General features: G+C 42.8%; 1 protein-coding gene across 6 annotated transcripts in view; it reads right to left on the reverse strand.

Moving 5' to 3' along the window:
• Positions 1-26,332, reverse strand: part of PTPRG (protein tyrosine phosphatase receptor type G) — a 542,845-nt gene that overhangs the window by 102,658 nt on the left and 413,855 nt on the right. For all 6 annotated transcript variants that reach the window (XM_080995611.1, XM_080995608.1, XM_080995607.1 and 3 more), the window contains exons 7-8: positions 6,471-6,628; positions 3,492-3,684 (exon numbers count right to left, since the gene is read on the reverse strand). In XM_080995611.1, coding sequence (XP_080851737.1) covers positions 3,492-3,684; positions 6,471-6,628 — 351 coding nt within the window. The remainder of the gene's footprint in view (positions 1-3,491; positions 3,685-6,470; positions 6,629-26,332) is intronic.

Raw genomic sequence — 26,332 nt, forward strand, 5'->3', positions numbered from 1 at the left:
ATGTCACAGTATCACTGTAGTAATTCAGTTGGGTCAATGACATAAACCATGCAAAAACATTTTGTGTGAATCAGACCTCAGAGACGCCTTTGCCCAGAATGGAATCAGTCAGCTACTTAATGTTCTATGCATGGAGAATATGAATCAATGTGATGCACCTCGTCCAAGACTTCAAGAGCCTTTGACCAGGCACTTTATGATGCAAATCAGTAGTTTTGGTTTAAATGATCAGCACTGTGGTGACCCAAGTTCACATCCATGCTCAGCAATGAAGTACAGATGATGAGCTTACCAAGTGGCAAAGATGTCTAACATGCCTCTGCTTTGTCAAATGGATTAATGGACACGTGGTGGGATTTTTCTCCCCTACCATGCATTTTAGCATGTAGTAAAAACTGGGGTAAGACTTCTTCACCTCAACCCCTTGGCAAATTGGCTTCCTGTAATGGGCAAGTGTATGTTAACCACAAATATATTTTAACCCCAAACATATTTTAACCATAAACGGCATATAATTAGCATCTCCTGCAAAAAGCAGCCTCCATAGCTCCTTATCCATCACAGCAAATCCCCAGGCTGGGAAGAGTTATGACACTACGGCAGTTGCTTCTTTGGTGCATTAAAGTTAGAAGAGAAAATGGGTCACTTCAGTAGCAACACCACGCTCTTCTCTGATGGTGGGCATTATACAGATTTAGAGAGCTGGACAGACAACAGACCTGAGCCGCTGGGACAAGGATCTGAGGGAAAATCTAAGCAAACAGGAAGACCTGTAATTGAGGAACACTTATAGATACGAGAGTCAATGCTAACAAGGTTGACTGTTACCCAGGCAAAGACTAAGCCTGACACAGAAGCGTCTGGGTGGAGTCACTCTGGAGCCTGAGGAGGTATCATAGCCTGAGGAACCATCTGACCTACAGCTCTCGGTGCCTCAATATGAGGCAGCATAGCACAGATTTAAAAGTTCCCAGTTTGTCACACACTTCTCATCTGGAGAAAGAGCATCATGTCAGTACTGCAGCAGCTGTATGTGGACTCTGTCCATGCCGGGGATTGGGGAACCTATGGTCCTCCTGACATAGGCCTTCCACAACTGCAGTTCCTATTCTCCTGGACCACTGGCCCCGCTGGCTGGGGCTGATGGGAAATGGAATCCTGCTGCATCTATAGTACCATGGGTCCCCAGCCCTGTTCTGAACTCTTTATGGCTGTAACCACCCCTAGCACTATAGAGCTGTTTTCAGCCTGGAAACGAGTGTGGAGCCAGAAAAAGACAGTGTGGCCAGAAGCACTGAGCACTTGATGATACGGCTGTTTCATCATTTCCACACCATCGATCGAGATGAACTTTATCCAGGCATTCACCCCAAGTGGTAAAGCTTCTCGAATACTGTGCAACATGTTACCAAGGCACCTGGGCTGCTCTCAAAACAAAAAGAAGCCCATTTTGTCACTTTCTTATAATGCAAAGCTATTACCTTTCATTAGTGCCCCTGAGGTGAGCAACCCACAGCCAATAAATATTAATGCTTCCTGACAATGATACAACACCGGCTCCAAACACTCATATCCGGAGTGTCATTATTAGGCCTGAGCATACTACATTTTTTGATTAACCATATTTTTCAGCTCACTTGTGATCTCGATCGCTTCCCCCAAAGCTTTGTTTATGTGCTCATATGTACATGTCGGTGCATGTGGAGTGAATAACAACTCTCCACAGCCCCTCGCTATCTGGGTTCCTGGGGGAAAGGAAGGCTCCCAGAGCCTGCTTGCTTTGTTTATGTCTGATCTCCATGAGGCAGGCTGCATGCCTTTTCAGGACATGCCACAAAGCATGTGAGGCCAGTTTGCATACTGACCTCACATGGGGTGTGTCCCATCATACATTGGGTCAATGTGCCTCAGCAAGTGTGTGAGTTAGTACAGTATAGATATATCTGTCTACATAGCAGATTGAGCTATATATATCCATAGGTACTGTCATGGTTGTGAGTCCTGAAAGACTTGCTCCCTGCCTTGTAGGCCTTTTTCCACCTAGCCTGGAAAGACAGGACCCTCAGTGACTCCAGCCACAAAAGCTGAGGCTGCTGAAGAGGCCAGAGGCCACCTTGGCTGACTCTTAGTGCAGACCCAAGTCATCGAGCCTGAGCTTCCACAGCCGCCACTCACCATGATTGGCAGAACTGGCAGTAACAGCAGTAGATAGGTTCAATGCTTATGGTAACATTTTATTTTCTTCCCAACTATGTTGCTTTAAATGTGCATTTTACATCTGACTTCCTTTAGTAGCGTTTTCTTTTGAAATGTTTAGGAATTTTCTTTTGTTGACTTTGCTGCATTAAATGTGCATTCTGTAGTCGACCTTCTTTATAATGTTTTATTTTGAAATATTTTAAGATAATATTTTAGCTTCCTGTTAAATGTGTTGCACTGAATGTACACTTTTAGCTTGACTTACTTCAGCAATGTTTTATTCTGGATTGTCCTATTCGATCTTTTAATGCAGTAAGTCACTTTGAGATTTTTTCCCTTAAAACTATAAAGCAGTAGAGAAATGAATAATAACAGCAACAATATACTACCTTTTATGGGATTTTAAATTTCAGCAGCTTTGGGAAACAATATAATTCATTCATTGATTGATTTGCTAATTAAATTAGGGATTCCTCAGGAAACCTCAATAATTTTCATTACGAAACAAAACTGCCTCCTGAAGCCAGCGGGACGATCAGTGTGACAGCATCCCAGAGACATGGAAAATCTAAAAAGCAACTTAAGCAGAAAGTGTGCTTCATTTAAGGTTTCTGCTTTTCAGCACTTTTACGGAAATAAATGCTTAGCAAAACGTGGGCCCTCTGTAAAGCCTGAAATATCAGTGTACGCATTGGAAGTGGCAGGAGCTACTACTACCCCAGGAATAGAATGATTGTCTTGTGTTTGTTTTAAGCTGTGATGGCCTTTGTCTATGATCGATAAAGTTGGCATCCCATCAGATCACAAGTATTAAAATAAAACAAAATAAAATTGGGGGGACACAAGCCTCCCATGTTAGGAACATCACATTTTTGTCTTTTTGTGAAATCAAGGTTCACAAGCAGATCCTTCTGTATATACCAAAGCAGCATGAAATGTCACAGCATTGCTTAAGAGTGGTGTCCAAGTGTTTTCTATTCAGATTATTAATGCAACAGTCTGGAAGAGCCTCTCATCTTGCTGAGGTTCCCTAATACCTTACCCTCAACCTAACCTCCTGCTTTAGATTGTGGCAGTACAAGTCTGATTTCCTGGACACGTCTGATGGGCTCACAACAGTGGTTCATCTGGAGGGCAGGAGGGTCGGAGATGTGCTTTTTAAACAAAGCATATTCGCAGAAAAGTGCAACAGTATATTTATGCAACCCTGAATAGCTCGTGTGAAGAAAAAACCCCAAAAGAGCTAAAGGCACAACATTTCCCCTTGTTTTAAATGGTGTACCCCATTCTACCTTTGGAGGCTTCGGTGCCAAGTGGGTTTTCAAAGCTGCTGGTTGTAATTTGGCTCCAAGCGTCCTTCACAGCAGACTTGGAAACTATCCTGTTGTTGAGGCTCTGCTGAGGCCGGAAGTTATTCCTCAGGTATTCCACAGACTTGACGTGGTCTTGCTGTTCCGTGGTAAATATGGAATAGAACGCTTCCAGCTGAATGTAGCAAACCAGCATGAGGGGAAAGAAAAAGGAAGGGGGGGGAAAAGGAGGGGGGCATTAATTAGGGAAAAAAACCCAATGTGGCAAAATCTGGGCAGCTGATAAGAATGCAAAATGGCAGGAAGTACTGATGCCAAGACTGATAAATCAAACAGGAAACCAGGCTGCCCGCTGAAATCACTGCCAACAGCTTTATCTATCCCCATTTTTAGCCTGCCAAGCGAGCAAACACTTTAGAAACCCTCTACAAAGTTAGTGTCTGGAGGAGGCAAGAAAAATATTCTTTCTTAGCCTCTCTGTACTGTATGTACTCACAGATATATACAGCCCCCTCTTTTGTTTTATAAGGCATTGTGTATGTGTTTTTACTATTATCCTGCAGAAGAGGGGCACAGATTCAATACACAAATCACAGCTCAGCACACAGCCATTCCATCTTTCCATTATTTGTGTTTACAGCAGTATCTAGAAGGGCCAGCGGTTGCTAGAGTAGAGGGACCTATTGTGCTGCAAGCTGTAGATACTATAAAAGCTTGGCCCTGCCACACAGAGATAACAAACTTAGCGCTAGATGGACAGAATGAAGAAGGAGCTAAAAAGAGAGATTGAGGGGGACGACTACCACTCTGAAGATTAGGAGCAAAGCTGGAAATGGATCTTGCTCCTTTCAAGCTCCCTAATGCTCCACTTCAGCCTTTGCCAACCTGGTGCCCTCCAGCTGTTTTAGATGACAACTCTCATCAGCATCAGCCAGCTAGGAGGTTGTGCTGGAGTTGTAAGTTGTGGAACTCCCTCACCACAGAGGTGCATAGGGTACTTCATAACACAGTTTTCGGAAGACGGAAAAGATGCACTTCTTTACCTTGGCTTTTCACATGTGAGATGTATATTTTTAGGACCCAACTTATTTCATAGACTATAAGTGGTTTTAAACTGTTTTTTAATATTGTCTTTTAGCTGTCGTAACCCACCCTAGGACCTTAGGGTAATAATAATCCAAAGCAACAAGAGCCTCAAGCTGGCAAAGGCACTGAACCACATGTCTGACACAGCTCTTTGCTGTGCCAGATTTCATCTCGAAGAGGAAAGATTGTCTGCACTTAGGTCCAATTACAAGTCATAGAAAACTGGGCAAAAGAAGGCCATGTGCAGTGAAAAACATGTGTGTGTGTGTGTGTGTGTGTGCGCGCACACACACACACACACACACACACAAACCAAGCTTGCAAATTGTTTTTGACAAACACTTTAAAAATTCATTTATTTTCCATTGCTTGAAGAACTACCTTCATGAGTGAAACTGATGAAGCAATTTTGATTTTTACCCAAAATGTCCAGGCCCTTGAAAGCACCAGGTTGTTCAAGATCAAACCGTATTTGTTTCTAATACATTTCCAGAACCAACCTATAAAAATGGCAATATATTTTCCAGGATGTATAATGCAATTGCATATGTAGACTGCATTTTTATGTATTTGTGTTGGCAAACTCTGTCAAGTCAAACATTTCATTAAAATGCCGACAACCTGTAAGCCACAGAGGTATAAAAGTGTGTAAACACTTTCTTGAAGTGGGCTGTGGTGAATATGAAAAAAAAAAAAAAAATCAGAGGAAAACTAATGGAATGAATAATAACAGTGGCAGCAGCTTACATTTTTCAAGCAAAGATGTGTTCCTGGCTGCAGCTAGGAAGGTTGGGCTCTGTGAGTTCCCTGAATTATGCTTCAATCAGTTTTAGATTATGAGAAGAGGGACTCATTGTAGTAGCCAGGAATGAACTCCAGCACCAAACAGAAAATACACCTGTTGATTAGATCTAATCCATTTCTTTGACAGCCGTGGATTCTGGAGACAGGACAGGGCAAGAAACTGGGAAAAGGTAAATGATTTGCAGTGTCCTCCGAGTAAAACAACTGAGAAGCAGTGGACTTCACTGTTGTCTTGTTGCGTTCATCTACCTCTGTCAAGGGGGAGCTATTGAATATTTACACTCATTCATTCGGTAAGATCAAGTGACTTTTTACATGAGCAGTTCCCTCTCAGATGCCTCTGTTGCAATGAGGTGTATTAACACAAGCAAATAAAAGGCAGGGTAGACTTTAGCAAGGAGACATTTTGAAAACAAAGGTTTTAAATGTCAAAGCCTTTTTAATTGTTAAACATTTAGCTGCATATTTCCACGTTATTACTCAGGGATGTCTCTCAATGAAAATGCCACTCACTGCCTTGATCTACAGCAAGGCCTCCTATGCATTCATTTTAAGGTTCTCGTTCCAGAGGCACACTAATGGCAGCTTTGTGATGTTGTAAAAACAACAACAGACAAAGTTGGTAAATTAACTAAAGCATTACTTTCCTTCCGTAATTAGCCCAAACTACTAAATCTGTGTCTGTGTACTTAGCTGAGTGTCACGGAAGAAACATGAAGAGAGTGAAAGAAGAAAGGATTCTGTGTAAATATTTAGACCACAGTTCAAATGTATCTGAACAGAATGATAATAGCTAAGATCATTTGGAAGGAAATAGAATGTCATGTTCTATTATCTTCTCGTGTCGAGCGGCTCATGCTCAGAACAATAAAACAAAATTAGCCAACTTCCTTTTCCATCAACAATATTTTTTTGTGCATTCCTCCTCCTAAAAATTCAATTTTATGGGCCATGCCCAAAATGAAAAGGATTGGAAATCTAGACGCAGCTTAAGTATCAGGGACTGGGTGGAAAAAAGCAAGGAGTAAAAAAACAATGAACCAGGCAAACTCTTTGTGGATTCAAACCTACCTGGCGATAAGAGATAGGAACAGGCATGCGAAAAACAATCCATTCCACAATCTCACTGCACGGAGGGGTGGTCAGTGACCCTGTATACCGATAATAACTTCCCAGAGATGCTGGCAGGACTTCCCTCAGTATGAAAGGGTCCAAGAAGGTCTCTTTCTCTGTAAAAATAAAAGCAGAAGCAAAATGGTGTGACTTTAAAGTGATGGGCAACACGAATTAGTCAGAATATATTTTACACGCCTCCAGCCATATCCTGTGATTTTGGTTTCCCGCTACTTAAAGAAGGCTCCTTAAACACATGGGCTACTAGCCACGATGGCTTGGTTCTACTTCCTCTAAGGGAGGCAACAAGTCTCTGAATATCACAAATGGGGAAAGTGCTTGCAGGCTTCTCCTGATTGGCCACTGTGATAACAGGATGTTGGACCAAATGGGCCTTTGGCTTGATCCAGCAGACTCTTCTTTCATTCTTAGTGCATTGGCACACTTAGGACCAGCATCAGGGACCGGCATCCTTGGGCAGCTGCAGAACCCATTGCTGATGTGTGTATTGATGCCTTACTTACTCCACCCTTTCCCAGTGTAGCACTCCAAGCCAAATCAGGATCTAGCCAATGCTGGGCAGTAAGCGCTGTTCAGCAGTGGAACAGACTTCTGCCAGAGGTGGTTGACTCTCCTTCCCTGGAGGCTTTCAAGCAGAGGTTGGATGGCCACTTGTAGCGTATGATTTAGGTGAGCCTTCTGCATTGCAGGAGGTTGACCCAGTTGGCCTTTGGGGTTCCCTCCAAATCTACAATTCTATGATTTTTTGATTCTACACAAAAATGTTAGAAGATCTCAGATGTTCCACACTCTCTAGTATTCTTAACATTTTAAAGTATGTTACATAGACAGACTCTTCATACAGCTCTCCTCCCCTGATGGGACTGCCCAATATTTATATAAGAAATAGACGGCAAGGCTGTTCTCTGTTCAAGATGGCCCAATGGATTCATGAATTGAGCATGGATTTGAATTCAGACCTCTTGGCACTCTAGCCACTTGATTCCACCAGCTGTCATATTTGCCGAAATTCTAACATCTTTCTAACCCCTTTAGCATGCAAACCATTTTTTATAATGGTCAGTTCATCCACCCTGACAAGTACGGCTCAGAGAGTGTGACTATAAATTCACAGTGTGTTTGGTATTCAGATCAGGTCTGCCAAGTCCAGATCAAATCTTCATCAGCTGGACTAGACTGATAGCTAAAGCAAGTGCCAAATATGATTTATTTCATGTGGAGCAGAGGTGAGAAACTTGTTCAGCACTGGAACGATATTTCTACATCAGATATGTATCACAAGCCAGAAGTCGCACCAAATTGCATATTTCAAGTGCAAGTAATTAACATAATATACATACTGTTTTCACAAACTTGGTGCGTGCCCAGTTAGAACTGGTAGATCAGTTGCACATATGCTGAAAAATTATTCCTCTGAAACAACCTTCCTGTTACAAGTGAAACAACTCAAATGTGACAAACAGGGGTGAACCCATTTGAAATGCGCAGATATAAAAAAATATATAGCAATTGAGGGAACAGCAAACAAATAAACACAACCAATCTTTTTGGGCTACCTTTCAGCAGTCCTGCCATACCTTTGTCAAACATTCCTCTATGACTGTAAGAATTTGGAGGTTGCTTTGAAAACATTCCATTATTAAAGGGAAAAGAAAACTATGTGAGGGCCTATACCCACCCACACTCGAGCAAGCCTCATTAAATGCAGAGGGACTTACTTCATAGAAAACATGCTGTCAAGTGTGGTATGAAGTCCATGAAATATTACGGTGTCCATCCCTCATCATGAAAACAGGGGTATCAGATTCACCTTTCCTTCCTACCTGCCTTTTTCTTTAACCTTAGGAAATAATATGAGCAGCTTTAAGGAACATAAGGCAACACAAAGACCTTACCCACAATAGCAAATGATAATTCACAGGTTTTGGTGCAGGAGTGGGCCACGCACAACTGACATGACAACAGTTAGTGTTAGAACTCTTAGAACAGATATCTTTTAAGTTTCACACCCTCATCTTCTCACAGCTGGCAAATAAAGAGGTCGCCACAGCCATGGCTTGTTTTTGGCTGGAACCCAGTGGAACTCAGTTCTGGCACCTCTCAGGTGGGCGCCATTGGCCATTCTAAGAAAATGAGGAAGATGCTCTTGGTGAGTTCTGGCACCTTTTGTTCTAGAAAAACAGCACTGTCCTCAGCCATGGTGAGGGTGAAGGTGAGGGTGAAGGTGCACTGAGATCTATGAGAGACATACAGCTAGACTGCATGCAACCTGGCTACAGGATATTCTTCTCTCAGCGTTGAGAAAAGACCAGACAGAGCATGAAGAAGCAGCAGCTCACAAGCACGGATGTTTAAAGGGCTGCCTGGGCCTGGCAAGTCATGTTACAGGAAGGAAGAGGGAAACATCATGGCTTGAGCAGCCATTTTGTTCTTCAGCAAACTGCAGAATTTGTACAGCCTTCAGAAGAGGAGAGACCCAAATAATTACCGCCCAGTCAGTCTGACATCAATACCAGGGAAGATTCTGGAGCAGATCATTAAGCAAACAGTCTGTGAGCATCTAGAAAGGAATGCTGTGATCACCAATAGTCAGCATGGATTTCTGAAAAATAAGTCATGTCAGACTAACCTGATCTCGTTTTTTGACAGAATTACAAGCCTGGTAGATGAAGGGAACGCAGTGGATGTAGCCTACCTTGATTTCAGCAAGGCATTTGACAAGGTGCCCCATGATATTCTTGTAAAGAAGCTGGTAAAATGCGGTCTTGACTATGCTACCACTCAGTGGATTTGTAACTGGCTGACTGACCGAACCCAAAGGGTGCTCATCAATGGTTCCTCTTCATCCTGGAGAAGAGTGACTAGTGGGGTGCCACAGGGTTCTGTCTTGGGCCCGGTCTTATTCAACATCTTTATCAACGACTTGGATGATGGACTCAAGGGCATCCTGATCAAATTTGCAGATGACACCAAACTGGGAGGGGTGGCTAACACCCCAGAGGACAGGATCACACTTCAAAACGACCTTGACAGATTAGAGAACTGGGCCAAAACAAACAAGATGAATTTGAACAGGGAGAAATGTAAAGTATTGCACTTGGGCAAAAAAAATGAGAGGCACAAATACAAGATGGGGGACACCTGGCTTGAGAGCAGTACATGTGAAAAGGATCTAGGAGTCTTGGTTGACCACAAACTTGACATGAGCCAACAGTGTGACGCGGCAGCTAAAAAAGCCAATGCAATTCTGGGCTGCATCAATAGGAGTATAGCATCTAGATCAAGGGAAGTAATAGTGCCACTGTATTCTCCTCTGGTCAGACCTCACCTGGAGTACTGTGTCCAGTTCTGGGCACCACAGTTCAAGAAGGACACTGACAAACTGGAACGTGTCCAGAGGAGGGCAACCAAAATGGTCAAAGGCCTGGAAACGATGCCTTATGAGGAACGGCTAAGGGAGCTGGGCATGTTCAGCCTGGAGAAGAGGAGGTTAAGGGGTGATATGATAGCCATGTTCAAATATATAAAAGGATGTCACATAGAGGAGGGAGAAAGGTTGTTTTCTGCTGCTCCAGAGAAGCGGACACGGAGCAATGGATCCAAACTACAAGAAAGAAGATTCCACCTAAACATTAGGAAGAACTTCCTGACAGTAAGAGCTGTTCGACTTATTCAGGTCTGCCAAGCAAGGTAGAGAGCGATGCTAGTTATAGCCATGCTATAGCCAAAGTGAGAAGGAATGGAAAAGTATCACGCTTCTGTGGCTTCTCTAATCTACAGAATTTGTGAGCGAGGTGCTTTGTTATATTATTTCCACACACACAGACACACACACACACACACAGACTCTCTCTCTCTCTCTCTCTCTCTCTCCCACATGGAATCATGACACCCCACAATCGGCGGATAAGGGTGAATTGTTGAAAGAAGTCATCTGCAACGCAGGCTCCAGATAACCCTCCCTGCTTACATTACTTCCACAAAGGCTCTGGAGCAGGACGAACCTCTAGGCTCATCATACAGCCACATCCTTGGCCTGAGGTCATGCCACCACAACCCTCCACTGCAAGGACTCCACTGCAAATACTACCATCAAATCTTATCTTGGAGCCGACACTTACAAAATTGGGCAAGGCCCCTTTAAATTAAAACAGCTCACAACTCCACATGAAACATACTGTCATCAGTTTGGGGATTAATGCGTTACACTCCTCTTTTTACAGACCACACCTTAGAGGAAAAGGGACATAATTTCATTTTCAGATAAGCACTTTAGTCAGCAAAGTGAAATCTGCTGACGTTCATCAACTTTGCTAAAATCTACGTTTTGGAAAATCCAGAAGACAAAAACAAAACAAAACAAAAGGGGAAGGAACAGCCACTGGCAATAACAGATCTCCACTGTTCTTTCACCGGCATCCCCTGCGGTTCTTGCGATTAACTGGCCAAATCCCCTACTATTGCTATGAAAAAGGTAACAGCAAGGTTCTTATTAAGTGCTTTATGCCTAGAGTTGGTTCCGACTTGCAACAATGGAACTTCTCCCATGCTGTGCAAGCTTATTTCCTTTGCCTTGCTGCTTTCACTGGATTCTTTCTGGAGATGTTTTTATATATTTAGTCAGATAAGGAGCAACAAGATAATCTTGTTTGACCTCCTGTGTAATGAAATCTTCAGATCCCCCCCCCTCTTTTTTCTTCTTCTCTTCTTCTTCCAGGTAGTGTAACATCAAATATGTTCAGCAGGCTTTAGGAAGCATATACTGTAGGAAGATTTCCAAGTTAAAAAATGGATGAATCTAAGTCTTCCTTCGTGCAATGCATGATGATCTCTAGCGCAATGGCTTCAAAAAGGATTAAGCCATGGTGGAAAGGAATTCAGGGCTACCTAGTCATTTTAAAGGGTAGCCTCAACCTACCAAGCTATTACCTTGGGGTCCCTGTGTTAACGGAAAACAATAGATGTAATTAGCTATTGAAAATTAACTTTCAGTTTACTGAAATATTATTTATTTAAACAAGATTTATATGCTGAATAATCAGGAAAACCTCCAAGGGGTTTGCAAAAAAACTGTAACAAAGAGTTCATAAATTAGTACAGAACATACACCCATAATATAAAATTCCATAATATAAAAAAAGACTTTGCCAAGTTTCTGAGCATTAAAACAGTTTCCCTTGTGCATCTCTGACAGATCCAATTCTAATACTATTTTGCCTTTTTAAAATTCTATTTGCCAACATCCATGATATAAGAGGAAGACATCAACAGACACAAATCCAGCTTGATTTCAGATTAAACCTCTGCACCACTACAACAATTTACAGTGGTACCTCGGGTTAAGTACTTAATTCGTTCTGGAGGTCCGTTCTTAACCTGAAACTGTTCTTAACCTGAAGCACCACTTTAGCTAATGGGGCCTCCTGCTGCTGTCGCGCCGGAGGACGATCTCTGTTCTCATCCTGAAGCAAAGTTCTTAACCTGAAGCACTATTTCTGGGTTAGCAGAGTCTGTAACCTGAAGCGTATGTAACCTGAAGCGTATGTAACCTGAGGTACCACTGTATAGTGATATAATCTGACTCCTTTTTCTGATATGTTTTGCAGCCGGTACACAGTGGGCCACATGTGTTACAGAGCTACTGCTGTCACCATTTCTGTCAGGGTTTGCCTGCCTGCTTGTGTGAAAAAAGATTTCAGAAGGCAATCTCTTGGACCTCTATACTGTATTGGCCTGAATATAAGCCTCAGTTTTCCCCCAAATTCCGACCGTGAAAAGTTGAAGTGTGGCTTATATTCACAACCTTATGGTACGCAGCCAGGAGTGCGGGGCAAACAGCGCCAGAAGCGTGGCAAAACAGTGCCCGCCCCGTGTGTAGTCTCCCGTCCTCACCCATGGCCAGGATGGGAGAGAGCGAGGAAGGGGAAAAGCCGCCTGCAACACAGTGCGGCTCCCCCCCCCAAGTATGCAGACAGGAGCAGCAAGGAATGGAGTGGCTTATATTCAGGCGTTTTCTCTTTTTTTTCCTCTCCCCCCTCCAATTTTAAAGGTGCGTCTTATATTCGGGTGTGGCTTATTTTCGGGCCAATACGTATAAGGGGCAGGCTAACAGATAACGAGTGACCTATTCCACCTGAGGTTGACCACAAAAACCAACAGGAAGGTTGGCCTTGTTGGGAAAACCATCTAAGACCGAAGAAGGTATCTTGGAAACGCAGCTCAGTAAAGGCATTTCTTAAGAAACCAGTGAAAGTTTGGTCAGATAACAAGCTCTAAAATGCTCTGTTCTCAGGATACCAAGGGGAAAATCCGGTATTTCTAATTAGTTGGAGGTCCCTTCTGGATTCTATCCAGAAGAGGTGGTCCCTTAGTTGACACTTACTCAAGATCAAAGCAGAGCTCGGTTTTGGAAAACAGTAATAGTCTAATACAGCTTGACTTGCTTTCCTGAGTTGGTTATCACCCAATTCCATATAACACAGTACAGGAATACGCTCAATAGGCATAGTAGCAATTTTTTAAATAACCGCGTGCCGTCTGTTCTTGCTGATATTCCGGATGGTAGAGAGTATAGCTTCTGAAAATATATATACTCTGCACAGTTTCTAAAACTTTAATGGAGCTTACATCAGAGCCCCAGATTTCAACACCATTTTTTGGAAGCTATGATCTCTACCATCAGGAATATCAACAGCACAGAGTACCATAAAGCATTTGAGTAAGCACTTTGCCACCAAATACCTTTAGGGCAGATTCAATTATTGTAATAGAACTTCATCAATGCCCCTATGGTTTTTTGTGCCTTGACTCTAACTGCCTCCATATGAAGCTTCCAATAGTCTCACCTGAGTACATCCAGGTATCTGTAAGAGTGAGTTTGTTTCATAGCTTGCTGATATACGCACCATTCATACCTAGGACTGTGATCGCCAAAAATCATAATCTTGGTTTTAAGAGTAATTTATAGATAGGCTTTCCTGTTTACAGTATGTACTGAAAGACCTCCCACAAGATTTTTGAGGCCCAATTTTTAAAAAAAGAGAAGAGCACTAAATTATCTGCATACATCGATACTGAGATCTTTCTGTTCCTAATTACTGGACAGGGGGAGTTTGCATTGGCACAATATGGCACCAAATCATTAATATAAATGTTTAAAAGAGTGGAAGCCAGAATACAACCTTGCTTCACTCCTTGTGACATTTTAAAAGCATCAGTCACATCACCATTTAAACCTATTCTGACCCTCATTTCTGTATTGCTGCATAATTATTGGATCAATAGCAGAAGTCTGCAGTCAATGTTAGCAACTTGAAATTTCTCCCACAGTCTGTTTTGATTAACAGAGAAGAATGCAGCAGAAGGATCAATAAAGGCGACAGAAAGATTATTCTTAATGTTCTTAGTATATTTCCTTATAATATGGTTCGGAGTAAAACATTAATCAATGGTACTGTGTCCGCTGAATTCCACTTGTTTGTCATGAATAAGGCTGTTATTTTGCAACCAGTCTGATAATTTTTAAAGGATATATCAAGAATATATATCAAGAATATAGCTTTGAGCAGATGTCTAACAACCTAACTGGCCGATAGGAAGGATCCAAAAACTATTCCTTTTTTTATAAATTGGGAAAATGATACCCATTTTCCATCTAGAGGGCATTTGGCCCATGTTGTTTATCGTGGTAAATAAACCAGCCAGGATGGGCACCCACCATTCTATGTACAGTTGTACCTTGAAAGTCAAACGGAATCCGTTCTGGAAGTCTATTCGACTTCCAAAACATTCAGAAACCAAAGTTTCTGACTGGCTGCAGGAAGCCGTGGAAGCCCCGTCGGACATTTGGCTTCAAAAAGAACGTTCGAAACCTAGAACACTCACTTCCGGGTTTTGATCGTTTGGGAGCTGATTTGTTTGGGAGCCAAGGCATTTGAGACTGGATTCCTTATAGAGCTTTGATGGAAGCATATCTTCTCCAGGAGCTTTTTTAAATTTTCAGGTAGGAATAAGGGCTTTTATCTCATTGCAGGAGACTGGTTGCCATCCAGGTAAGTTATACAATCTTGGTACATGTGATTGTCCAGAATGACCACCAAATGTATTGGAAAAATATTTAATCGAATCAGAGGCATGAATTGAGGCTTCCTGTGATGATCTCACTTCATTTAAACCCCAGGCCATCAGTTCCCAGAATTTGTCTTCCCTCTGTTTCATTACTGCTTGTTCCAATTCCTGCCACTGGTTTTTCATATATTCAAGCTTTATTGTTTTCAAGCAGATATTTATTTTTAAAAGACTTTTTTGTATTCCTATCTATGTTTGATCAAATTTTTCATTGATTCCCCTGGTGGATTCTTATGCAAATTCTTAATTGCCTAAACTAGAACTTTTTTAGCCACTTTGTCAAACCAGCCAATATGTGTTGATTGTGTGTACTTGGTAATTGTAAAAGTTATCAAACTGGACATGAGTTCTGTGACAATTTGCTGGAAGACATCAACAGAATGTGGAGACTTGCTCACAAAAAGCTGATGCAAGCTCTTCAGATGATTACTATATAGTGTCTCTTGAACAGCACTGCTCAAATTGTTCAGATAAGTATATTGATCCTTAGGTATGTCCACAGCACTCCTGTGAAGAATATATAAATTATACAAATTCCAACAATTTCAGGCTCTGTGCGTTATATTTCTTGAACAAATGTTTGCAAGAAAATGATTTTAAAAAACCAAACTTTAAAACCATAATGAAATTTATCAAATATAGATAAAACCAACAGATTAAAAACAAAGATTGTGGTTTAGTCGTTTAGTCGTGTCCAACTCTTCGTGACCCCGTGGACCACAGCATGCCAGGCACTCCTGTCTTCCACTGCCACCCGCAGTTTGGTCAAACTCATGCTGGTAGCTTCGAGAACACTGTCCAACCATCTCGTCCTCTGTCGTCCCCTTCTCCTTGTGCCCTCCATCTTTCCCAACATCAGGGTCTTTTCCAGGGAGTCTTCTCTTCTCATGAGGTGGCCAAAGTATTGGAGCCTCAGCTTCACGATCTGTCCTTCCAGTCAGCACTCAGGGCTGATTTCCTTCAGAATGGATAGGTTTGATCTTCTTGCAGTCCATGGGTCTCTCAAGAGTCTTCCCCAGCACCATAATTCAAAAGCATCAAAGATGCATAATAAAATTATAATTGTGGGTAGGGCTTGCCTACACAAAAATGTTTTTTTTTTTTTTTGCAGACATCAAAAATAATACAGCAAAGGTGCCTACTTAACATTACCTATCCACACACTATCCCAAAAGCTGGCTCCAGAACCCTCAGGTGTGTTGCTGCTGTATGATTGTTTCACTTACCTCTTGGCCTGGGTTTGCACTAGATGATGCGCAGGGGTTCCATTCCTGCCCCCCGTGTGTGTTGGTGGAGCATGCATAAGCCTATTCCGGCTCCTCCCTGTTCCACTCCCATTTCTCCCTCTTCCAGGTCTAAAAGGACCCGCCTATCAGTGGTTGCACATCAATTGGATGTGCCTAAAATGGGCCCCACCTGTACTGTGTCTGCTGTCTCATATCAACTGTGGGGACTTTATTTCTTCTTGAGAATTCCACCCCTCCATTAGGCAAATCCATGTAGAACGGGTATATCAGCGGCAGCAAGTAGGATGACAACTAAAAATGAATTCACCTTATTCAGAGGCACTTTGTGTCTGATTGCTGAGTGTCTAGCCTTCTCGATTTGAATGGACACTTTGAGTTAGTGCGATTCATCTTTTCATCATGGTTCTCATCGCTTCCTTGGCTTAGGCCAAGGGAAAGGGGAGGAAATTCAAGCCTCCCCAGGTGTAACTAATGCAGGTGGTTCTTCTGAAAGTACCGTTTCTCTTCCTGTGGCCCAGGGGCACTTCACACATTAAAAGTTTTCCTATAGAGAGATAATCTCCATGTAGGAGACGTGCTTACCCAATGTGCAAAATGCAGCACGAGTGCTTTTCATCCTTCATTTCATTTTCAAAATAGGCTGCTAATTGGTATACATACAAATCTTGCCAAACTGAGATCATTAAAAAGGGGGAATAAAATCAGAAGTGTGCAGTTAGCATATGTCTGAATTAAATCCAGGCTAAGGAATTGCTCTGGGGATATGAGGGCAGAATAAACTCTCCTCCTAGCTTCAAAACAAGATGCCCAAAACGAGACACAGAATTGTCTTCTTATTTGCACAAAACTGAAGACAGCCCCAATGACTGATTCAATCAGCTGCTATTCAGTTATTGGTGTTTCGCTTCCCCTCTGCAGCCTCCTTCCCTAAAACAAGGTCAAATTATTGAAGGATTTCTCCTGCTGCCTCTCCCTATGACTGCAGCTTTCACCTCTATCTTTACCCCACTACAAGGAGGCCCTAGACTAGTTTCTTATGTAGTACCAAGACGTGTATGGATTTTATTATTTTATTATTTTAAATGTTCTAAAGTTAATCATACATCTTCACTCTCCCACAGCTTCCTGCCCCTCTCCCTCATTGTACAAGGCTTGTTCACACATTATGCTGAGTGTAGGGAAAAGCTGTCTCGGTGCATCTATAGGAGCTTGTGTGAAATATCTGTACACAGCTGCATAAGACTATACACTCAGTAGATGTTACATGTGAGTGAATGCACAACGGTAAAGCTCAAACTATTTGTGTACACAGCCAAAAAGACTGTGTGCTTGTTGAATGTAGCATGCAAACATCCTTATGATATATCATATAGGCTAACTGTAGGGAGGGACATAAAATAGATAATTTAAATGAGGCAAACAGAAGTTAAGGAAAGTGCCCTGGAATCTTTGTAGGTTCTGTACACCCTTTCTCTTACCGGGCCTGCATATTGAATCTTCTTTTATTTTTAAAAGTGGTAACCCGTCCAGCTATATTCCTCGCAGAGAACAAGGCCACTCAGAGCTGTGGTCAAGGTTGCTGCTGGCTTGGGCATTAGGCAAGTGACGGGGACTGTCCAGGGAAGAACCACTGATGAAGAAGAACCACTGCCACCTTGATGAAAAACTAATGCAATATAATATATATGGAATTTGAGGATGGGGAGAGGGGAAAGTTTGCCTTGAGACGAGATCAGGGCTGTGGGAAACTTTTTTTAATGCCAAGGGCATTCCCTTGGGGCAGTCTGACAGGACACACATGCTAATGTTGGGTAAGGCCAGAGACAGTGGTGGACACCCCTTTTCTCCCTCCCTACCACCCCCCTTTCTATCTCTCTCTATTTCTGATACCCTCTCTTCTCTCTCATTATTCCCTGCTGGGTGAGGAAGAGCTCACTTTGCCAGAGGGCGAAAGAGGGTTTTTCTCCCTTCCCTCTTCCATTGCTCTATGCATTTTGGCTCCATCTCTCTAGGCTTGCCATAAATCCAGAAAATTCCAGACATGTACAGAAATGGGATGCCTAAAATGGGGATTCCCCCCCCCCCCGGTTTTTTTTTGTGGGGCGCACAGTGAGGGCTCCAGCTGCCCATGGCACCGCTGCTATTGGTGCTGGCTACTGCCTCCCTCGCATGGCCGCACAGTCAGGGAACTGCTTCTCCGAGGTGCGGGTGGCATGCTAGGCTGCAGCGGTGCTTCAGCACCTGCCATGTCTTTCCCAGGGGCCTGGACCCGCCATTTACGTCTCCGAGCCTGCCCGCCCAGCCACAAGGTGAGAGCGCTGCTGTCCAATAGCTCCCACTGTCTCCTGCAGGCAAAAGGGAGGCAACGCGGGCTCATATGCAAGTGTGTTATTCCAGAAACTGGAAGCAAGAGAATCACTTTCACTCTTCATGAACTCTGTGATCCAGGGAGGTTGGGCGGCCTGTAGCCCTAGCGGAATGTGCTCCCCCCATCCTCCACTCCTGGCCTGAGGCGACTCCATGGTCCAGGAGGTTGGTTGGGCTCCTTGAGGGCAGCAGTGGAAAGGGAAAGCAGGTTTGAAGAGGAGCCACAGTGAGAAGGCAGGGAATCCAGGGCGGATATTGGGCTCTGGGGTGGCCTTCTTACGTGGGGTCATATTTTTCGATGTTTTCCTTAAAAAAGCTCAACAATTCTGAGGGTGTCCAGAAATATGGCAAGCCTACATCTCCCCATTTATTGACTTCCTGCACTCCTCCAGTCCGCCCAGGCTCCCCTCCACCCAACCACATGGAATTTCATCCTTGAGCTGCAAGTTGCCCACATCTGCATTAGATGCCTTAACTGTCTAGAGCCTAACAAGATGTTTCCCATGCTCTTCAGCTTCCTATAATCCCACAGGATGTTCCTTGCATGCACTTCGGCCCACCTAACCCAACAGTGGCAACATCATATCCTTGCATAGGTCCTCTCTTTGTGTATAAACCTTTACATCAGAAGTGGCTAACCAGCGACTAACCAGATAGACTACAACTCCCATCATCCTTACTCACTGGCCATACTGGTGGGCTGATGGGAATTGGAGTCCAATAACATCAGAGGAACACAGATTAGCTACCCACGACTTCTATCCTCTGCAGTAGCCGAGAGGTACCTGTGACACACTCGCTAACAAAATACTACAGAGCCTTGAATGTTCCATTTACAGAAGAATAGCATTTTCTCAAGCAAAATAAATAATAATAATATTTGAGACGGAGTGTTATTTGATCACTAACAGAAACACTATCTTGAGTGAAGTTGTGTAGACTGTACTGAAAATGAGACACAAAGATATATTTATTGAAGAACAACAAACACACTCAATTGTGCTGGAATTCCCTGAGGTCTTTGGCAGTCGCTTTGTACATTCTAATACTTTATTCTCATTAACACCTAGTAACTCTTTGTTTGCATGTAAGTTAAACTCTTTGTGTTCCTGTCTAAAAATCAGTAAAACTGCTAATTTGTGCTCGGTATTTAAAATTATACATTGTGATTTTAAATACTGGACCGCAGAACTGGACCACGGAGAATATATATTTCCTTTTAATCTAAGACTAGAAGTAGAATGAAGCTCATATTCCACTACCAAGAATTTTTTGTACCATATGCTGACAATATTATATTTTAATAATTAATCGTTCATCAAAGGAAAGATGAGCAGGAATGCTAAATTCAAAGTTATTCAGATTGCAAAAATGAATAATGCATGACTTTTATATTAAATACACACTGTAATACGTAGTCTACATTTCATCCAGCCCTGCCTGTCTTCCATTTTTAAACATTTTGAACTGAAATATGAATTATCAACCCAGGGAAACTTATTTAGACAAAAGACAGCCTTATTTGAATGCAAACTTGAAGTATCCTGCTATGATTAAATTTTGGTTATCAATTAGGTGGAATTTATTTTAAGTGTCTGGGAAGACAAAGTCAGTTGCAGAAGGCAGCATCTCTTGGGGGAGGGAAGAAGGCAGTCTTATGATTGCAGTTAAATAGAGTTTCTGCCCGTGTGCTCAAATGCTTGACAAGTAGGCCGTTTTGGACGGCTGCCTCTACCAGGTATTGCAAAAGCAAATAACACAACATCACAGGCATAGTTCTTTGTTCAGTCCACTTAGTTCACGCAGAGATTTTGGCTGTTTCATAATATATGCCCTAGATTGCTGGTAGTCAGCTGGTACCTTCCAGCTTTCTTGTGACAATGAACACTGCTATTGATATACAGTGGTGCCCCGCAAGACGAATGCCTCGCAAGACGAAAAACCCGCTAGACGAAAGGGTTTTCCGTTTTTCGATGCGCTTCGCAGGACGAATTTCCCTATGGGCTTGCTTCGCAAGACGAAAATATCTTGCGAGTCTTGAGATTTTTTTCGCTCCCCCCCTTTTTCTAAGCCGCTAAGCCGCTAATAGCCTTTTAGCCGCTAAGCCACTAAGCCTTTAATAGCCGCTAAACCGCTAATAGCGCTAATCCGCTAAGCTGCTAATAGGGTTGCTTCGCAAGACGAAAAAACCGCTAGACGAAGAGACTCGCGGAACGGATTAATTTCGTCTTGCGAGGCACCACTGTATTCAGGTGTTCTAGCTGTTGCTCTGTTTTTTACCCCCTTGCCTTTGGCAGAGTGAATGGGGTGGAACCTGAGACTTTCGGAATACTAAACTGATATTCTACAACTGAGCTATGGCCAGTTTAATGACTTTGTTTGGGTATCATGCCCGAGAAACGCCTGCACATGAGATCTTTGAGAGCTGCAGTGTTGGGCTATCACTGATCTGGCCTCAGTATGAGGCAACTTCATAAATGCAAAAAGGTCATCCCTTAGTTAGAACTCATAAACTTGAGAGTAGCTTGACCAACGCAGCGCAGGGCATTAATATCCTTGTTCCCCACCTATTATAAATGCTGGTGACACGGCATTCATTAACGCACTCCAAGACAATCGGCTAATGTGCTGCTAATGGCTTTCGCATGATGGTGCGCACAATGTGCGTGCCTGCCAAACTTAACACAAATCTCTCACATCGGTGAATTGCCCTTTGCAAGAGAAAGCCACGACTGCTGACGAATCAACCTCATATAAGGTCAAGGCCACGAAGTTACACTTTGAGAAGCAATGCCTGTCTGTGGGCGTCCCATCCCTTAGCTCTCTTGTGCATCCATTACAATAATGTTTCATGACAAGATTGGTCCTGGGACTGCTAATGGAACATGGAGGCTTTTCCTTCCAAGGCAACTGCTCTCTGAAAGCTGTGCCAACTGTAGAGAAACCACAAGGCTGCTGGTTGGTTACAGATGAGGATGGACTCTAGCCAGTTTCCTCTGCACAAAAGGCGCAGATCAGGAAGACAAGTACCCCTAGGATGACTCCTCTTAGCAGATGCAGCAGAGACTGCTAAATGGCAGAGGAACAAAGAAGCTCTGTGCCTTAATGCCCAACTACCTACAATCCAGCAGTTTGCCACTTTCCTCATTCCTGCTTATTCTGGATAATATTTCACCCTACATTCAAAATGGTTTCCGATTCAGCTAGCTCCAGTTCATAACTCTCTGGCAAAAAGAAAAACTCCCGAAAGTGAATGACATGTTAAACCCATTCCTTTTTCCTGCTCGGGAGGTTATTAATCCCTTCCCGGTACCACATTGTGACTGGGTCACATTCTGACAGCTGAAAAGCAATGTTCAGTCTGTCAGGAGGACGTTTTGGTGACACTGCTTAAACAATCGGCTTTCTGGAGCGCTTGTTGTAAACTAGAAGTGAATGCCTGAAAGTGGAAGTACAGATCCTGCGCAGACATTCAAAGTGCACTCACACAGGTCCTGCTATCTGTTCGCTCGCTATGCGAAAATTCACTTATCTATATGTAAATAATTATACCCAAACCTCGCTATTAACACAGCCGATTCAGATATCCAAAGACTAGTCGTTTGCCCATTTCCTTATTTCCTTGCCTGTTTGTGCTTTGCTGATCGGCAGCAGCCATTTGTGAACAGAAACCACGCAGGGAAGGAGGGAGATTGGATGAATCAGAGAGCAGAAGAGATTGGACAAATATTTTTTTCCCCTTTGTCTCTCTTTTGCTGGTTGGCTGCAGCTATTTCAGGAAGAAACCATGGGAAAAGAGATCAGGAAAATCTCTTGATTATAAATATTTCCATAGGAAATAATGGAAATCATGGACTTGTGCGAACGTTCGCCTAATGAATTGTTTCCATGGAACGCATTTGTTTGGTAACTGGGACCTGCGTATATATGGAGGGAATACTGATTGGGAGGGGCAGGATCTGCACCTCTGGGACACTCAGTTTCCATGCTTTGGTGGGCATGCCTGCATAGCTATAGAACCCTAAATGCGTAACCTGAAACCCCACAATTCGTACACCGGGGGGGGGGGGAATAGATGTGCAATTCATGTGTTTGGGATCTATGGGTGAAGGCCACTATACTGGCATTACCTCCAAAGCGTTGAGGTTGGTTACGCCAGGAGCACAGCCAAATGGCATAATCACAACCTCACACCATGCGGACATTTTGAAGGTACAGTTGCAGGAGATACAGTGGTACCTCGGGTTATAGACGCTTCAGGTTACAGACTCTGCTAACCCAGAAATAGTACCTCGGGTTAATAACTTTACCTCAGGAGGAGAATGGAAATCGCGTAGCAGCGGGAGCTCCATTAGCTAAAGTGGTATCTCAGGTTAATAACGGTTTCAGGTTAAGAACAGACCTCCAGAATGAATTAAGTTCTTAACCCGAGGTACCACTGTACTAAAGGAGGAAAGGTAGGTACGTCAAAACGTAAAATTTGTGGGAGTTTTCATCTGTTCCAGTCTATTTTATGGTGTTTTTAACCTTCTGTATGTTTTAAATCACAGTTGTATTTTATTTTTTTTAGCAATAATTTTATTGCTTTAGCTTTTTTGTAAACTGCTTTGAGGTTTTCCCCTAAAATCAAGCAGTGTATAAATTTTATCAAACAAACAAACAAATGTGTGATAAAGGGGAAAGCTTTTGCTGCTTGAATACTACTTGAAAGCCTCATAACCGTCTTACTTCACTTTTCTGGGCCAGGTTCAAGCTTTATACAATAACGAGGGCTAGAAGTTTCCTGCTAATTACTTAAAACAATTAATTTCTGTGCCAGATTCAAACTTTATACAATAATGAGGGCTAGAAGTTTCCTGCTAATTAATTTAAATAAATGCTGAAAGAAATTTGGGTGAAGAGACCATAGTTCAACATGCTAGACAGCTTTTACATTCAAGTGTTCCTGGTCCAGCCCCCGGTATGCTGAGTTAAAATTCAGATAGCAGGGCTGAAAAGGGCATTCATAACAGACATTAAAGAGATGCTGCCAGTCAAAGTATACCATACTTAAAATACGTTTTTAAATGGATGATTTCTTGTCTTGGTAAATGCTCTGATACATCAGCTTCATATATTTGAATAATTTTCATCTCCTTAATCTTCCAAGAAAGTCACTGGGAGTAGAACTATGCCTATTTCTCCATCTCCTGAATATAGTAGGCAGCTATATGGGATTTGCCATAAGGGCCATGATCCAGAAAATACACATTCTGCATCCTTGGATACTCATGAATCCTTCTGAGAGATGCCACCTCAGCCGCTGCCCACACAGAGCAACAAAAGTACTACTTAATCTGCCTCAAGTGTAAAAGCAAATATGGAGTTTTGGTATGAGAATTGTTTAAAGAAAGATTGCTACCAGAGTACCCCAAGTTTCCCTTTTGAAAGCGTTTTTTTGTTTTTGTTTTTTGGGAGGGGTTTACTTATATGTGCTCTGATGTGTAGCGATGCTTGGAATGAACTAACTGCATTAATTCAAAAATCTCTCTGTTACGCCTCAAGGTAGTTCCCATAATTTCCAGCTGAACTGAACATGAATTAAGTTTATTTTCTGGTGGAACTTTGGGTGATTGTTAATTCAATTCCATTTTAATTTTAATTCAATAAAGTATATATATTGGGCTTTCGTTGCACTTAACTCTGGGATTGATTGTGGCCACTGCCCTTTATAAACCACTTAGAGGTTTTCTTACAATCAAGCCGTATATAAATGATGTTGAATAAAATTAATAAATAACATTTACCATCGGAAAAGTGAAGCTGATTTTAAGATCTTAACTGCTGGGAGAAATATTATACTGTTTGTGTGCTTTGTGCTTTGATGTTTTCCTAGGCTTCTTAAGTATATTTTACATTTTAGCAAAGCAGTTTGTAAAATTCCAAAGACTGGGGCGGGGGGGATGCCAAGGACCATGTGAATGAATTATGAATTGAACTAGAACAGAATTAGTTCCTTTTTTGAATAGGTGAACTGGAGGTAGAACTAATTCCTTTTAAAAATTAACTTTCCACAATGGATGCAACACAAAATTCTATATCCATCTCCCAGTTTTCCATTGAACTACTCCTTAAGTTTCCACATATTAGAGAAACATGGATCATCTTGGCAGTTTCCTACACTCCTCTTCTTCCTTCATCACACATCATCTCAAATTGCTTTCTTCTATTAGAATGCAGGCTTCACAGAGTGAAATGGGACTGAATCCCATTTAGTAAGTGTCCTGAGGGTTGCAACCCTGGTCTGCAATCCTATACACGTTTACATGGGTCCACTGAACTCAATGAAACTTCTGAGTAGACATGCATAGAAAACACATAGTAGTGAAAAATTAAAAGTATGAGTGCTGCTAATGGGTGCAAATAACCCCAGAGCAAGAATTGGTTTTGGGAAGTCAGGTTTTGGTATATGTGCACATGACTAAGACACCACACAAAATCAGGACACTGAAATGCAAGTGCGAATTTGTTCTCCTCTGTTTATTTTTACTAATTAGCACAACTGTGGTTATTTGCAAAAAGCACTGAAGCTTGCATTATTTTCAAGTGCCTTCTTTAATGTTTCTAAAGGAAAATTAATAAGTATCGCAGAGGCATCATTAGCAAATAGGAAAATGTGACAATAAAATTACAGAGACACTTCCAGTGTAAGTGGACTAAGCTGTTATTTTAGCTCTTGTCCTCAGAAGCACAAGCAACTAGCATGACCTACAGCAACTGTACTTAACTTCAAGGTGGGGCATTAGTAAGCAAGAATTTAAAAACAAAGCAAAGCACATAACATTAATATCCACCTTTTGGTATCTTTTTCAAGCACAGTGCTCAAGGAGTTTAATTAACAGGAGAAGAGAAATGTATAAAGACGAGGGGGTCATATGCATCATTGTTTTTGCTGGATGAGCAAGAGAATTAGCCAGCAAAAGAAAAAGAAACTGGAGCCTAGAAGCAAATTAATTCTCTCTCACACTCCCACTTCTCATGGTCACTGCTACTACCTATGGAAACCACTTAATGCTGTGGTCCACCTTGTGACAGGGTGAGTTGTCAGAGGCATGTCACATTGGTGCTCCAGTGTCTGAACTGATTTGTTCAAGATGGCAGCAGTGACCCAGAAGGCTCTGAAAGACCTGGTGCAAAGCTGAACTGATTTGTTCAAGATGGCAGCAGTGACCCACAAGGCTCTGAAAGACCTGGTGCAAAGCTAGCTAAGTCAACCTTCTCTAACCTAGTACCCTTCAGAATGTGCTGCACAACCACTTCCATCATCTCTGGACTACAACTCCCATTGTCTTTAACCACCTAGCTATACGGGCTGAGGCTGATGGGGGCAAAGAGCAGGTTGGGAAAGGCTGAACTAGGCATTCATTCCTCTTATGCTCTCAAAATGTTCTCAGGGCCAAAAGGGACATGGCTGGACCCCTACTGCAAGCGGGCAGGTTTCAAGGAGGGGGGTGATTCTGATCAGAGAACATGGTGGGTTGGGTCAATCTGTCAGGAGTGCATGCAGGAGCCAGACCCTGTGACCAGTAGGGCTTCGCAGGACTGGGGCCTTCCTAAGCTTGTTCTGGAGAGGCAAGGCGTGGCTGCACAGGTGAGGCTGCTTGGTAACTCACTGCACCTGGTGGCAAGAGCCGGGAAGGGATATAAGGTCAGCATTTCCCTTCGGCTCTTTGCCACAGCAACATGGTTCCTGCGTGTGGCTTCTTGATCCTTGGACCCTTGACTTTGTGACTCCTTGCTTGTCGCCCCTCAGACCCTGACTTCGTGACTCCTTGCTTCCTGCCCCTCGGACCCCTGGCTTCCAGACTCCCGTTCTTGCTCCCACCCCGCCGTCCTGCCCCCGGTCCCAATGTCCTCCGCCAGGACTTCAACCGCCTGTAAACTGGACCGTGATACAATCTGCCTCAGGCCTCCTCAGGTCTGTTATGTATTAAAGAATGAGACCCTTGTGCAAATGAAAACTCAATTTTGGACCTCAGTGGCTACCTCTTCAGCTCTGAAACTCTGGCCTAGAGACAT

Source organism: Podarcis pityusensis, assembly GCF_964106645.2.
Source record: "Podarcis pityusensis genome assembly, chromosome: 2".
Taxonomy (NCBI): Eukaryota; Metazoa; Chordata; class Lepidosauria; order Squamata; family Lacertidae; genus Podarcis; species Podarcis pityusensis.